This window comes from Amblyomma mixtum, chromosome 2 (assembly GCF_055824585.1).
Source record: "Amblyomma mixtum isolate Tamu chromosome 2, ASM5582458v1, whole genome shotgun sequence".
Taxonomy (NCBI): Eukaryota; Metazoa; Arthropoda; class Arachnida; order Ixodida; family Ixodidae; genus Amblyomma; species Amblyomma mixtum.
Window position 1 is genome coordinate 112,938,206 of NC_143013.1, and position 16,539 is coordinate 112,954,744.

General features: G+C 47.5%; 1 protein-coding gene across 3 annotated transcripts in view; it reads right to left on the reverse strand.

The window, feature by feature from the left end:
* The window catches only part of LOC149360610 (uncharacterized), a 58,558-nt gene that overhangs the window by 20,619 nt on the left and 21,400 nt on the right, over positions 1-16,539 (reverse strand). For 2 of the 3 annotated variants that reach the window (XM_089572412.1, XM_089572410.1), the window contains exons 4-6: positions 10,819-10,898; positions 7,807-7,884; positions 1,636-1,711 (exon numbers count right to left, since the gene is read on the reverse strand). In XM_089572412.1, coding sequence (XP_089428538.1) covers positions 1,636-1,711; positions 7,807-7,884; positions 10,819-10,898 — 234 coding nt within the window. The remainder of the gene's footprint in view (positions 1-1,635; positions 1,712-7,806; positions 7,885-10,818; positions 10,899-16,539) is intronic. The other variant, XM_089572411.1, reaches the window with a different exon arrangement.

Sequence of the window (16,539 nt, forward strand, 5' to 3'; positions counted from 1 at the left end):
TGTATTGTGCTTTTTACTGTATTTTGGACCGTTGTGCTTTTCTTTTTTTTGTCTGGTGACTCACTTCTGTATAAACCTGTAGAGGCTTACAGTATTTCTAAATATATATGAGAGAAGCCAACAGCCACAGAAACCAAGAGGCACAGGAGATTTTTTTAAAAATTAATTAATTTATTTTGTCAATTTATAATATTACTGAATATGTTATCGCTTAAAGCTAATTGATTAGAAAAGCAGAAGAAAACACAACCACATGCCACCGTTGGGATCCAAACCCACGACCTCCGAATTGCGCGTCCGGTGCTGTACCGCTGAGCTACAGCGACGGCTGTCAAATCTTCTGCTTTCGGGGGTATTTATGTTTACAAATAACCTAAACAATACTGGTTATAACAATATACTGGATATAACAATGGTCAGTCGTGGCACCATCAGCTTTACCATGTATTCTATGGTAAAATAAACTGCTTATAACAGTGCTGTCAAGGCACATTATTGGTTATAACAATTAAATCTTCTAACCGACTGTCAACCATTATAGAAAAAAAATACAAGGAAATGCTACAACCACACCAGCAAAACCACGCTTACAACACAAAAGCGTGCGCATGTGGGGCCAACCAACGGACTGAGCCGGTGCAGCGACGCCACGAAAGCAAAAGAACCCGTGACCACACACTCAGAAACGATGCTAACGGGCGTGCCGAGGATGCTTGCGTGTCGCAAATACACAGGCAGGAGAAATGACGGATGCATTCCCCTGAGCAAAAGGCCCATGCAGAGAAGAAAGTAGGGAGCATGGTAGGGAGTCTTGGCGGAGCAGTCCATTATTAACGTTTCTGAGGGGTGTGCCGCTCACAGAAAAAAATGCGCAGACACGTTTTTCTTTGTTTTTACACTCTGAGCTACGGCTGACACCGGCAGCGCATACGTTGCCCCATCTTCCCCTGTTCTTCGCTAACTTCCCCGCGCTCCCAGCTTCACAAATTTCACGCGTCCCAGGGACAGGAGTTATTATGCCAGGCGAGCTGCTGCATTGCTGCATTGGCTACGTGCGCCATGCATACTCCCAATCAGTCGGTGCAGTGCGCGTGCGTGCAGCCAGCGCGGTTTTTCTCTTGTCAGCTGTCACCGCACCCTTGGTTCTGCATGCTTCTTGAATTTCCCGTAAGAATCACTTCCGGAAAGCCGGCTTGATTCGTGTGACGTGGAGGTACGCGAAGCTCCCGCCGGTGCATGCAGTGATGGCGGTGCTTTGGTCATCGGTGAACGGTGAACATTTTTCCGGTCTCGTGAAGTTTGAATTAACGAGCTTTTACAGGCACTAGAACAATCAAACCCCTCCGGGTATTTACTGTCCATAAATGCTATGAAGTTTGTCATCTTTTCTTTTTTTTCGGCACAACCCTGTTATAACAATTATTGGTAATAACAATGGTATTTCCATGGCACTTGAATATTGTTATAAGTGGGCTTGACTGTATATATATATATATCTCAGCACTGGATGGCTCCCAGCCAAACTGCACCGATCTGAGGACAAGAGGTAGAGAGCGGCACATGGGACACAGGACACCCCCCCCCCCCCCCCCCCCCCCCCCCTCCTCTCCTGTGATGCACTCCTGCACTACTCACCTTTCCTGGTGTCCCCCTTGGTGGAGCTGCCCTTGGTGCCATCCCTGGTGGACGACCCGTCCGCCTTGGCAGCCGCCTGTGAGCGGAGGGGGAGCAATCCTTCCACACCAGTGGCACAAAACCCCAGGGGGGGGGACCCACTAAATCTGATACTAAACTGCAGGTAGATCGTAAATAAAATCTTTACTTACCCACACAGAACGTTAAATGTATGAGACATCACAAAGCATGACAGCAAAGAATCACTGAAAATACGGCTCGGGGAAGTAATAAAAAGCATGCACTCATCATCATCAGCCTGACTACGCCCACTGCAGGGCAAAGGCCTCTCCCATGTCTCTCCAATTAACCCTGCCATGCGCCAGCCGCGGCCACCGTATTCCCGCAAATTTCTCAATCTCATCCGCCCACCTAATTTTCTGCCGCCCCCCGCTACGCTTGCCTTCTCTTGGAATCCACTCCGTTACCCCAACGGTTATCTTGCCTTCGCATTACTACATGCCCTGCCCAAGCCCACTTCTTCCTCTTGATTTCAACTAGGATGTCATTAACTCGTGTTTGTTTCCTCACCCACTACGCCCTCTTCCGATCTCTTAACGTTACACCTATCATTTTCCAGCTCGCCGCGCTGTCCTTAACTTAAGCTGAACCCTCTTTGTGGCAAAGACACAATTCATAAAAAATATTGCAGAAATTAATACTTGGATATTGAAAACAACAAAAACAAGAACGGGAGAACAACCAACCGCTATACCTGTACTTCAAAATCCAAGTATGAATACCCACCGATTCACCCACTTATCTCTCCTGGTGCGCGGTATAAACACATACCACTGTACCGCACTATTCGATGCAAGAAATGCACGGCATTACACTGCTTGTACACATAACTGAAGCTTGTTTTCCGGTACACATCCCGCGGCCTGACATTAACACAAAATCCCGAAGAATTCTGTGGCTCATGCTATGGAAACACGACACATGGGACGCCAAGAAACTCTTCCAATTCTTGCACACTATGAGGAAACTCCACGTGCAACGCTACTCCAACAGGGACAGGAAGTACTGCTGAATGGAGAACCAGAACGGCTACGACCCCCCACAGACAAGCGTCCCTTGCTCCCCACGCTGTACAGCTGGCCTGCCTTAAAGGGACACTGAGGAGAGCACTATTAATATTTTTTTTTATAGCAAAATCCGATAGTTCGGCATGTCATGGCGTTGTTGCCACTTGGCCGGCAGCGAAAAATGCATTTATTTCTAAGAAATTTGGATTCGAAGTTGAAAAAGTTTTTCCCGCCGCTCTGATTCAAACTTGGGATTCTCCTATGACGACAGAGGACTAAGTGACGTGAAATATGACGTGCACATGACGTAACGCAGACTCCGTGATTTCTGGCGGCCAGCAGTGCGGCCTAGCAGCAGCCGCAAAGAAAGCTACCGCCGGCCGCACGTTGAAGGCATCTATCGTCTATTGCGGCCGTCGCTACAGTCGCTTCGCTTACGTTTGCACCCGCGTTTTGCCAGAGTTACGATGGATCTTGTTCTCGAAGTCGTCAACGAAGTTCTCGCAAATAGACACCTTTAGCATACCGTGTACCTTGTTACCGCTAGCGGAATACCGGGAGCCCGCCTAACGCCGGTGAGCAGGTGCTGATTGGTCCCGATGCTTCAAGCTCGCGCGTAGCTGCCCGGCACGTGGCGCCATCTGGCGACGTCAAGGAGATTTGCGCATGCATTGGCTGCGTGCTTCTCGTGTCCTAGCGTTGCTAGAACCAATGCAACACTGTTTTGTCCTATGACGTCGTGACGCTTGTACTTGCGAGTTTGGCCTGTGGCGGCAATACCTGTATTTTGGTTCTTGCTCTTTTCTGCGCTACAAGAGCTTTGTTGTCAGTATGAGCGGCGTTTTTGTAATCAGGAGCTGGTTTTCTGTCGATACAAGCCAACTTCAATTTCTCCTCAGTGTCCCTTTAAGCTGTCATGCACTGCAACTTGAGAAGCGGGAGACAAGCACTAGCTCTGGGGGGCTCCTTCGTGTTCTTTTGTGAACAGTGAGGCCTCCATTAGCATAAAAGCTGATAGACTGGGCTCCAGGGCTAACACCTCAGTGGCGCCATCTGTTGATAAATCTTGCAACCAGGGCCTGAATGACCAACAAAGAAGGCGGTTCCGCTTTCATTCGTGCTCTGTGATTGGCCAGGATTTTCACAATTTTATCACATTTTCCAGAAGGATGACATGAAAAATGCCTTCGCAATTATGCTTTCTCATTAACTCTTTCCATACCATGGGGAAAATGACTATTTTCTGAAGGTTTCAGAACATTTTTTTTTCTGTAAAAACTACCGCATTCAATATTTACTGCAATACCCAAAAATAGAGCTGAATAAACGTGCCTTCTATTCATATAAGTTTAAAAAACAAATTTCATGTTGCAACAAAAAATTTCATTTGCTAAAAACGAGATTTTAGGAAAAAATTGAACAAAACTAGCAAAGACACGCTTGCATCTAAAAAAAAAAAGAAATGTTAAAAATTTTCTGAAATATGCAAAATGTTTGTTACTCTATTGGCCATTATCTGGAAAAAAGGATCATTTCTATCTTGACTAGTATTCTTGCTACAAACAATAACCGGAAACCCTATAGTTGTGCACCAGAGCGTGGCCGCCATTGTTTCAGGCCGATTTCCATCATCAGCGATGTGAAAACTGAATTCTTCAGCGCCTTGCAACATTTTCAGGCTCGTTGTACAGGTCGTCGATTAAATCACTCGCAGACGAAACGCAGTCCTGAGATTTGCTATGTTTTAGAGTGCATGGCGCGCATGTGGAGGCTGCCAAGCAACTCTGATGGTGCTGCATCTTTGGAGTGCGTTAAAAAAAATGCAGTTTTGTAGGGGCAAAAACACTATATCAGAAACAAAACTTCAGTTCTCCGGCTACAAGCCAGACGCGCATCGTGCCTGTAAGCAACGCGGAAGGCTCCCAAGTCGAGCGGCGAAGGCGTCATCTGCAGGCAACATGGCGGGCAATGAGCGCAGGTCCGCGTCTTCATTTCTTCACAGCGCGTTACAAAGCGCCCTCTCGTGGGACAAAAGAAAACTACATTGGAAACAAAACTTTGGTTCCTTGCCTACAGGCTATATCTGCAGCGGGGTCGTTAGCAATGCAGAAGGTTCTGAAATCAGGGCATGAAATGATCGTTAGCGGGCTAACGATGCTCAATCGGTGCGGTAGGGAAAGAGTTTAATGCATTCGACAAACGCAGAGCTGTTGGTACTTTTGCCATCTCCAATGAAATGAAACTCCATCAACACCTGTGCGAAGCCAATGACGACGAGACCACGCCACAAGTTAGCCACTAACCGCTTTGCTGTAAAATGACGGCACCGCACAGACGTTTGCGGCGGGTGTAAATGAGGGGAGGAAGCCAGGGACTTCAGCTGCAGTTTCCTCAACAATGAAGTCCCTTTTTGCAATGGAAAAAACACTGTCGCTCTTCTATCTGTCTAGCGTAGCTACTTACTTCTGGTGATTTTGCTTTTTAGTATCATTAATTACATCCCAACATATCTAACATACATTTTACCGTTTTTTTTTTTACATACAGATGCCAACTACTTTTCCCTTGTTTATGTTCCAAATAGTTTGTACAATTAGCCCCAAAGGGAACACAACTTCCGCATTCAACCAACGACTACTCCATAAGCAAAAAAGAAAAGCTCACTTTTCCTATTTTGCTCGATAGTCCTCCCATGGAGAGATAATGCCACTGAGACATTTTCACCTTCAGTGCAGAGCTAACCACAGAATTCGTTCTTATGTGCCAATTTACCATATTGCTCAGCAAAGCTCGGCATCGCTGGTCGCCTCGAGGCGCGGAAGCGGGAGTTCTTGAAATTGTATTGTAAATTATCGGCTTGCTTTTGAGGCCTTGTATGCGGCATGAACGCTCGGTGGCCTGTACTCTACATAATGCAAGCATTTTATAGCCAACCTCCAACACCCTTTTCAGGGACCCTTCAAGGGTATGATAAAATATGATGATGGTGGTGGTTGTCTTTCATACTGGAGCTACCTGTAATTACCTATAAACTACATTTACAGCTTCTTCTAGCCGTAGTTAATAACTGCATTAAGTAGTCCCTTTACTTCAGTGGAACACTGTTCTAACTTAAGCCCGGTGATTCCCCTCAACTATGTCATTAAGCGGGTGTTTTCACTTTGCTTCTCAGAACCGGGTTTTCTTATAACCACCGCCGCCCCTCCCCCCCCTTCCAACCAATGCAACTCGAAATAAATACACACCACATAAGATGTCACATACCCACAGTCAAACATGTACAGTCGGGGACAAAAGTCTCCGGACCACGTCCTCCTCAAACGAAGCCGATAGCTCCACTATCAGACAGCAGCTGGAGACCGCACTTGTGGAGATGAAAGAACAAAAATTTAACTTTTACCTACACAAGTGTGGTCTCCAGCCGCCAACTAATAGGGGATATTCAAAATTCCGCAAGTGCGCTTTCCCACATAACTATGTTGCCCCAGACAAGATGGCCGACTTCGCTATAAATGAACTACGTGGGCTACAGGACGGGCGCTAAAGGTGTGGATAGAATGTAAGAAACGTATTTTGAGAGAATCAAGCAAAAAACCAGTCTTTCTTGCTTTGTTTCAGCTGGAAACGCATGGTCAGCCATCTTGTTGGGGGCAACATTGTTATGCGGGAAAGCGCACTTGTGGAATTTTGAATATCCCCTATAGCAGAGCTATCGGCTTCGTTAGAGGAACACGTGGTCTGGAGGCTTTTGTCCCTGACTGTACAGGGAATGGCTAGTAGGACAGGAAATGTGACGGGGAATATCTCATCAAAACGTACACTGCAACAAGCTAGGACGAGGAGTTTCCTACTTGAGCAAAGTCTTATGCTCCCTGAACAATAGAGGCAAATGCAGCTGAAAGCAAGGTGCATGTTGGCAACACCTGGTTTCTTTTTTCTTCTAATTTCAGCTGAAAAAGAAGAACCCTCCAATCCCGCTACACAATATCAAGCTCTTTCAGAAAGCTGGAATAGCTGCCCTCGCAAGTGATGCGATCCAGCATCCAAGCCACAGAAACCATGACACTGTGGACAGCTGCTCCCATATCCGCAGGCAAGCACAGAGAACAATTGCTTTTCCTTACACCGGCAAAGAGCAATCTGCACTTTGGTTGTTTCAAAGTTTCAGCAGCCTGCACAGACTCCTCCCGAGTCAAATTAACGAGCATCAGCACTCTCAAATTGGTCTCCGTATCAACTCGCTAGTGCGTGTCGCATGAAATTATGCAGTGCCTGGGAATAAATCTGGCACGAAAGTTCGAGACCGGTGTAGAAAGCTAGATTCTGTGCAGCCTACTGTACGAAGCTGTGCACTGCATAAACTTGCATTTCTGTACGCTGACCACACAGCGTGCAGAGTTTTTACATTTCCTGGCGCTCCTTTCAACATGCGTCTCTACTACAACATGTGATGCTCCAAGCCAGTTGCACTTATCTGCCTACCTGCCCAAACATGGCTGGGCGATGAGGGAAGGGAAAAGAGGGGCTCATTACGACATACATGACAGAACCCAAGAGTCACCGAAACTAACGAGCATAAGGGATGTTTTTATTGCGTTATGTTCATCAATGGGAGATTAATACGGTAATCATTTAAAGATAATTGATTAGAAAGGAGAAGAAAAAAAAACAATCACATGTTACCAGCGGGAGCCGAACCCACGACCTCCGAATTTCGTGTCCGGTGCTCTACCAACTGAGTCACAGTGGCAGCAGTCCAATCTTCTGCTTTCGGGGGTATCTATGTGTAGTGTAAGTGAACCTAGAGAGTGTTCACCAGCGCCACCCTCGTCCTTAGCGGCGGACGTAGTACGTCCTGTATTACCGCGAATGCCACGTAAGAATGTGATCGCACGATGAGGGCAGAAGCTGCATGAGAACCCTCTTACGCCTGGGTCGCAAATTATACCGCTTAGGTTCAAACAGGTGAGAAATTGAGTTCCTTGGGGGAGAAAAAAAACGCGGCCTTCTTCTCTTCTCTAGCGGTGCTAAGAAAGCCACCGCTCTTTGAGGCAGTAAACACAAGCTGATAAAGAAAAAAGAAGAAAAAGACCGCAACACTCACATCCTCGGGTCCTTGCTTCTGCTGTCCTTGCTGTGTTGATTCCTGGTGCCTGGTTCTCTGCCTCTTACCCCTTAGCTGCTGAATTGAAATGACAAGCACTCACGGTAAGCACAACCGGACCAGGTCAACCATGCTCAAGCAAGCCCAGTGAATTCTTTTTTTTTTCCCCAACTCCGCATTTTCCAGCACAGCTTACTCAGCATGACAGCAGCTCTTGTGCTCATTCTAGGGGTCCAAAGGGTACAAAAACAAAGCATAGTCGGGTGCCTATGGGTAACGAACGCACAAGCATTCAATTACCAGCTGTTCAGAGACAACAAAAAGTCGGGGAACCTTTCCATGCATGCCATCATCGAAAACTTTCACAAGAGACCATCCACAGACTCAAGATGGTCGCATTCCACTGCCTGTGCTCCGTGACCACAGTTGAAAACTAATCCTTGTTCGCACACAAATGATAACCAAAATTTCCTAAAACTACACCTTTCAGCTCGTAAACTAGCCAGCTGTTTTCTCATTAGCATGGGTTAGAAAGAATAAGCCTTTCTGCAGAACCACTGTACAATTCAAAAGGACTGACTGCGATCCTGAAGCGACAAATCGGCCGCAACTAAACACCTTCCACAAAAACTACTCAGTCTGTTAAGTACTAAGGCGCCCTGCTCATGGAATTGCGTGCAGCAAGCATTATGGGAAGTTAGTTCATGGTAAGACGAAGAGCACAGGTCCAGGAGACACTGGCATCCTTTTTTCCCCTGCACCCTGGTTTATCTCAAATGCACTTCCTTTGTCAGCAAGAAACCAAAACAGCACAGCACTTGTCCTAAGAGAATTTTTCCCCGCTGTCCCTTCTTATTTGCACAAATGATGCGTCTTCCAGGAAGTGATTTTTTTTCTTTCTTCACACTTGTCCCACGACGTGTCCACATACGAAATTCCTGGCAGGTCTGTGAGGGATCGCACCACTCCAGCAAGGCGCGAACTGCATCAAAGCAATGACAATGTCTCAAATGGTATATTGTTCGTAGAGACGAAGCAGGGAATACAAAGCGGGATGCCATGGCAGAGTTGTGGTTGCATGGCTTGTGCAGAGCTCGGACGGTGGAAAGCCAAGCACTGTGACAAAGTCACGGCGGTGTTGTTCAGGCAGACCGCAGTTCATGGTGAAGACCTCAATGACGCACAGCAGAATGACCCTGCACGGCCGGAGAAGGGTCGGCAGAAGAGATGCACAGCACGCGAAGCTTGGTCGTGCCTCAAAGAACACCCGCACTCCGTGAGGAAAGTTTCAGTTGAGAGCAGTCGAAAGGCCAGCATCTGAAGAGGCTAGTAGCCAAAGATGCAGCAGTCGGTAGAGGCCAGCAGTCCGGTAGGGTCAGCAGTCGGTAGAGGCCAGCAGTTAAAGAGGCCCCAATCGAAGAGGCCACAGTCAGCAGAGGTCAGCAGCCAGCAGAGGTCAGCAGCCAGCAGAGGTCAGTAGAAAAAGATGCAGCAGCCGGTAAAGGCCAGCAGTCGGTAGAGGCCCACAGTTGAAGAGGCCACAATTGAAGAGGCCACAGTCAGCAGAGGCCTGCAGCCAGCAGAGGCCAGCAGTCGAAGAGGCCAGCAATCGAAGAGGTCAGCAATCGAAGAGGTCAGCAATCGAAGAGGTCAGCAATTGAAGAGGTCAGCAATCGAAGAGGCCAGCAGTCGGGAGGGGCCAGCAGTCAACAAGGCCAGCAGCCGAAGAGACAGGCCCATTTGAGGCTCACAGACCTGTCCATTGCACGCCACCTCAGGCAGCGAGAAGAGTTCTGCTGCAATGACACCCAATGAAGTACTAGCACTTGGGGACCAAAGACTGCTTGGTGGCGCATCGTTGTACACTGCCTTCAGAAGAACTGGCGTATAACATTGGCTTAGGTCCCCAACGCTTCAGGTCAGCAAAAAAAAAGATCTTGGGAGCAAGTACCCCGCACCAAAGGAAAATGATGCAGACGGTCATCAAGAACTTCATTTGGTGGAGAAAACCAGACGGCCAGGGTGAATCAGGCAAACACTGATGACCTGTCACAATTCACTGTCCACTGATGAGATGCTTGGCGATGCAGCTCCGTCGCCGAACAGCCCTTGGATGCAGCATCAACTTGTCCCAGCCTTGGAAGCAGCACTGGACCACCGAGTATTCCCACCAGAGAAATTCTTCAGATGCGAGTTGATCTTGCCAACAGCCTTGGTCCTTGGACAGTCGAAGTCGGTCTTCAGCACGTATCTTCTGTCTTGCAGTGCGTCCACAGCAATGAGGAAAGTCTCTGACGATGACCTCAGAGTGTGTTGTTTGGTGCCTTCTCGAACGGTTAAAACAGCAATGAACACTTTCACGCATATGTCCTCAAACGTGTGCGCGAACACCAAATATATAATGATGCACAGAGAGTCAGTGACAGACAAGCAACAGTGCCCCAGTTGACAGTCGCGTGCATTGATGACTAGAACAGTACACAGAAACTAAGGTCGGATATTTCCATGCATAACCACTTGTTTTCCAAACTTTTCTAAACTAGAAACGGAAAATGGTACTCAATGGAACATCGCTACTTTCCCTGCAGTGACAAGCGCACACAGCAGCTATCACCGTGTATAATGAAGGGTATGGATAAATAATCCCACAGCTACCCCATCTCTTTTAACAACCAAGCAAGGGTGTTTTATTGCACAAATGGTGCTGTAGGTAGCAATGCCAGAAGATGAAGATATGTCATAAATAATATCGTGGAAGAGCTGAAACCTCTGTCCACAATGACAAGGTATCAAAGGCTAAGCAAACTTTCTTTTCTTTTTTCCTTTTTTTGACACATACACCATTTTTTTTTGTTGGGTAAAACAAAAAGTGACAAGAGAGTGACGAGGAACACTGCGACCACCCGGACCAAGGGAGTTCCCACCAGGGGGCCAAACCCCAGAGATCCAGGGTGACGACTGCGGCCCTCCAAAAGCCCCCCAGAAGCATGTGAGTTGGCAAGTGTGTTTTACCTTCCCCTTATCGCTGACCGCCTGCTGGCTTCCGGTTGCCACGGGCCGCTGCAGTGACTGGAGCATGCTTTGCACCTCGGCTGTTGAAAACAAAAGGCAGGAGAGCCGTCAGATCCTGGACGGCCACGGCTGTCGATGGCGCAGCGCGAACGCGAGTCGTCGCCGTCGTCGCGGTGACCGCGGCAGAAAGGGGCAGGCACGTGCGGCGCTTGCTTCAGCGAGGCCGTCGAGAGGACTCCTCGCCGCGGAACCTACGCCCAGGAAAGGCACCCACGGAACCTACAGCTCCTGACCCAAAGGGGCCATGCGAGCTAAGTTTCCGTACGGGTAGCACATTTCCTTTTTTGGGGGAGGGGATGCCGTTCCAAAAACCGCATTGGGCGTGGCTTCCTCCCCGTGCGGCAGCTGTTGCAGATGTCATCTGAGGAGGTGCCCGGTGATAGGATGTGCGTCAGCCCAACGACCTCGATGACTCAGGGTCCAGACCAGTCCTTAGGCTGGCCAGCTGGTGGCTCCGGGTGCCTTGAACTGCTTGCTTCCTCTGCAATCGGTCTTGTCACCTGGCTGCTGAAAAGACTACCTCCCGTCTCTGCCAGTGACGGGCAGATACATCCGACACACCCTGAACACAGGCGAGGCATCCAGTTTTCTGGAAGCAGGCCTGCTCAGTACAAGCATACATACCACTGTCTGGCCGCTCGCAACAGTTCTGAGAAGAGCACACAAAATTTCGACCCCAGTTGATGAGATGTAGAACAGGGAAAGATGCAGCACAACAAATGAGGGAAAACAATGAAGATATGAAGACAAGCAGCCCAGCCCCTAACAGCATGGCATTTAAAAAAAGAGAGCAGATGACCGGCATGCTCGACCCAGCAGCATCCTGTTAAGCTCTACAGAGTTCCCCACAACTCAACTGAACCCCTTGATATTGGAATGCTAGTTGGGGGAGGACGAATCCAACCCACAAGACTTTCCTCTGTGTGCTTCAAGACGCATGAACTCAAATATTGTAAGTACGCTGACAGCACTCCAAATGTTTCGAGCAAAAAAAAAAAAAAGTTCTAACTTCAAAAATTCTTAAGCACATTAAGCCATAATATGTGAGGTCATCAACACCATCAGCCGAACATGTCCACTGCAGGACAAAGGAGTCGTGCAGTGACTGCCAACTAAATTGGTCCTGGGTCAGCTTCAGACACCCCGTCCTAAAGGTCGTTAAATGAAGGTCGTTAAGGTCGGTAAAAGTAAAGGTCGTTAAGTGAAGGCACAGTGAACTGAATCCACACCAGCACAAAGATGCCCCTTGGCCATACCATCAAACATTTCACACGCTGCCATTACATGAGAACCCTGATAGTACTTTTTCTCCACACATCGTTGCTAACACCATCTGCACTACGCAAGAAGAAAAAATAAACCTCAGCTACTCACTCAGTCCCGCAAAAGAAAGCAAACAACAGGCCGAATGAACTAAGACCATCAAGACAAAACCCATTCTTGACGCAAAAATGAGTTTCAACCGGAGTTAATTGAGCAATACCAGTTCCGAAAAAGAATGACTCTAGCCAACGTACTGAATACAGAGCGTGCATTCATTATTAACCTGGCTAATATGTTCCACCAGAGGCCAACGATGCAAGAGTGAAAAACAATGAAAAAGCTGGCACAACTGCAAGGTCCACCAGCAAATGAGAATTATCACAAACCAATTTCCTTCCCACGTAACGGACCCTTCTTTCACGGAGAACATGTTGCCACGAAGCTCACTATGTGCCAGCGAAAACAACGAAATCCAATCAAGCAGTGTCAGTGCACATACTAATGACTGCTGCGACTGCATTTGACACTCAGTCACACACAGAACCAATTTCTTGAATAAACGTGACTATCCAATGCTTCAACCACCAGGACAAAAATCCTGGGCAAGAAAATATGGGCACGTTCTACAGCTGAGGCTACTGTCAGGTGGCACCAGTTGATAGTCCGAAAATTTGTAGCAAGTGGACTCGATCTAACACATACTACGCTTATATGTAAGCTATGTTTTCAAGAGAGGTGTACAACGGTATTCTGCAGAAACTGGTGTGACCGAAATTCTGGTAAACGCTAATGACGTGGCGACCATGACGAGTTTAAGCAAGCTTGTGTTGCAGGAGTTTAATCTTAAACCCCAAATGCACCTCAGTAGAGTGAACTGAAAGTGATTCTAAAGTGTTGCGTGCAGTTGAACAACAGTTTGCACACGCGTTTTTCATTTTGCTTCATTGTCAAATATATTAAAAAAAAGAGCCGAGGACAATGTTCCAATTATCCGAAATTTCTAATTATCTAATGACCCCAAAAAGGCTGCCAAGAACTGCTTGCATCACGGTAAATTCATTTGCTTGGGTAAAGGTTGTTTTATATGGGACGATAACAGTGTGGTTATGACTACTTTTCGCATTTCCATAAACGCTTTATTGCGTGCATACCAGCCAAGCAGAACTCAAGGACGAAACCATGCCTGACACGGCTTCACATCACGAATTCAAGCTGCCGAACTCGTGACCACGGACGACATATATAGAAAAAGGAGGCTGCTTTTTCGCTTTGGGATCTGCAGTTTCCATTTGTCATGTGAACGCTTTCAGCATGCGGACGGTCCCCTGCCTTGACATGACGTCACGGATTCGTCCGCGAGCTCATTTGTCGTGTCAATCCACCTTCGCAGTACGATGCCCCGCTGTCGTGTCACACCAATATGAGTGGCACTGTCGTGTACGAGGAGGCTTCACTGCACTAACTGCGAACAGCACGCGACGAGTGCGCAGTTTCCGTGCACTGGATGAACGGAACTACGACGGATAGATGCGAAGAAACGGCGCAGCGGCGAAAAAGCAGTGGCGAATGAGAAGGGGGGAAAGAAAACACCAGCGGTGCACCCATCAGCGTTTAAAGCAGTGCTCAGCTGGGTTAGCCCGATGCTGGCTGGTCGAGCCGCTGTAGCTGAGGGCTGGCACGAAGTCCAGAAAAGTGGAACTGAAGCTAAGCAACTGGAACGTTCTCGGAGGCAGGGCCATGCGCCCATCGTCACATCAAATCGTCACGCCCATCGTCACGTCTGCCGTCGCACGCACTTTGAGGTGGGCGAGCGACTCTGCAGCTTGGTACACAGAACACAAGCTCTGAGTAGGGCTATTTCTATGACCGTTTGCTGGTACGGTCATACCTGGACATGGCATCCGTTCAGGATGCCCATTCAAATTAACCGGTGCGAGACCCACAGCACCCGAACTGGTGAGCGTCTGACGCCATACCGTTACATGGGATTGAATTAACGAGCTCATTTATTGTAATTCGAAACTCTGCTTAATTAGAATATTTTATTTCATCCAACAGGCTTTGCATTAATAAAATTCTGCTGCAGATTTGGAATCCACTTATATGCGGCAATATCCACAGTTAGCTGTTCACCATTACAGTTAGGCACCCGGTTACAATTGCATGTCTGTAGCGAGCAGTTAGTACAGAGCTACCCAAAAAATAATCCGCCTTCAATTTTTTTCCCACTCTCAGAAAAAGCCAATGAAACAAAATCACCTAGATTGACAAAAAGATGTCTCCCATGTACGTGGGTGCATTCTGCATGGAGTCTGAAACGTGTTTGCTCTGAGAATAAAGGAGCAGAGGCAGCAAATTTGAATTCTCCTTTCTTTGGAATGATGCGCAGTACATTAATTATACAGTTGAACATCGTTATAACGAAGTTGAAGGGGACCGGCGATTACTTCGCTATAGCCGTAGCTTCGTTATAGCCCGTGTTGACCGAGCTTCCAAGGGGAATCGTCATTCCTTCGTTATATCCGTTACTTTGTTCTAAACCATTTCGTTATAACAAGGTTCGACTGTAAAACATGGAGAGCCACATGGATTGTGCCAAAAAGCAATGAAAAATTTATGATTCAAATTTTTTTCTCTAACGCTGTTTCAGCTTCAACGGTCGAACAACGGCTATGACGCAACAGACAATCTGGGATCATGTGAGACGTGCAAAAGCTGTAGTATGGTCGCTGCTTTCTTTGCTGCTTTAAGAGTTGCAATCACAAAAAATTAATAAGCAGCGACTGAATGCAGAAGCATGGTCTCTCTGACATGTACGGAGGACCACAAATCGTTGCGCCGCAGAGTAGAGAGGAAATGCATCTGTGAAAACCTAAATAACTGACATGGACGCCGAGGTGGCTCAGTGGTTATGGCACTCAGCTGCTGACCCAAAAGATGTGGGTTCGATGCCAGCCACGGCGGTCGAACTTCGATGGAGGTGAAATTCTAGAGGCCCGTGCACAGTGCAATGTCAGTGCACAACCCTAGTGGTCGATATTTCTGGAGCCCTTCACTATGGCGTCCCTCCTGGCCTGAGTCGCTTCGGGACGTTAAACCCTCCTGCACTAAACCAAATAACTGATGCAGCAAAACTCCGAGGTAAAAGCCTGCACTTGTAATCAGGTGCCTCACTATAGGTTAACTTATTAGAATTCAGTTAAACAGAGCACTAGAGAACACGATTTGCTTGTTTTCAAGCATCCACCACAACTAGCGCCACTATGGGGCAAAGACCATCAATACACATCAATAAGCCTATTGTATATACTCTCGTACAGAACCCACTCACATAATGAACCCACCCCCAACTTTTGGCGGAGAAAATTTGCTTTCTTTTTTAAAGTGTTACCTTCCGGTAAAGCACACCTGTTTTTGCGCTAACGAAAAAATGAACTGGCAGGCAGGTGGGTGGATACATATGAAATCTGACTCTCCCAAAACAATCTGCTGGTATTTTTTTCCCGCGCAATGAACCATGCTCCCCAATTGATGTCAACTTTTCTGGAAAAAAAAAAAAAAGAGTGGGTTCATTACGCAAGTATACAGGGTGTTTTAAAATTTTCCTGCCAGTCGTCAGCAAATTACCCTGCATAGCATAACAAGCCAGGTTAAAAAAACAATGTCTGTGTATGTTACCGCATATAATTGGAGGATGAACCTATAAGTGGCGTTAACCTATCTAGTTACCTTGTACGCAAATCGGCTCCACTACGAAAGTTTGAACTACACGGCATCATTTACTACGCAGCTTGATCACTCCGGTGTTCACTTCCCCAGACGAGTGGTGACAGCGCAAGAGCAAACTTCCGGTAGTCTCCGCAGCATGTGTCCCGTCAGAATCCGAAACTACGGGACCGTTGGTGGTTCGGTTTGCCACTAGTCAGCCGGCCACACCCAAGTATGAAAGGCAAGATGGGGAGTCGTTTCAGTGCCTTTGATCTTCACCTGCCTTCGATTCCTGGCCTTGCGACTGCATCGTTACATGTTTTTGTTTGCTTAGAGCTGTACGTGCCGCAAAGCCATACCACAAAGGGCGTTTGGGGCTGCACGCACTGCCACCTATTTGGAGTCACCTTTTTTTCGGTCAGCGACGGGTGTGCATTGGGGGGGTCGACTTATACACAACAAAGCACAGTACCAACAGCCATGCAAATACGAAACCTTTCTCTATCTCTGTGTAGTGCCCAGTTGCACTGTCTGCCAACCATAAAGTTTCCACTGTTCTCCCCTGCTCCGGGTAATGGGTTACCATGGGTAAAGTATCGCTCGTGTGTCTATGGCAACTGCAAGCTTGCTTTCACTCAGTCTCAGACATAGGAGGAGATCACTCCATCCGAGATCCTGTGCACACACAGG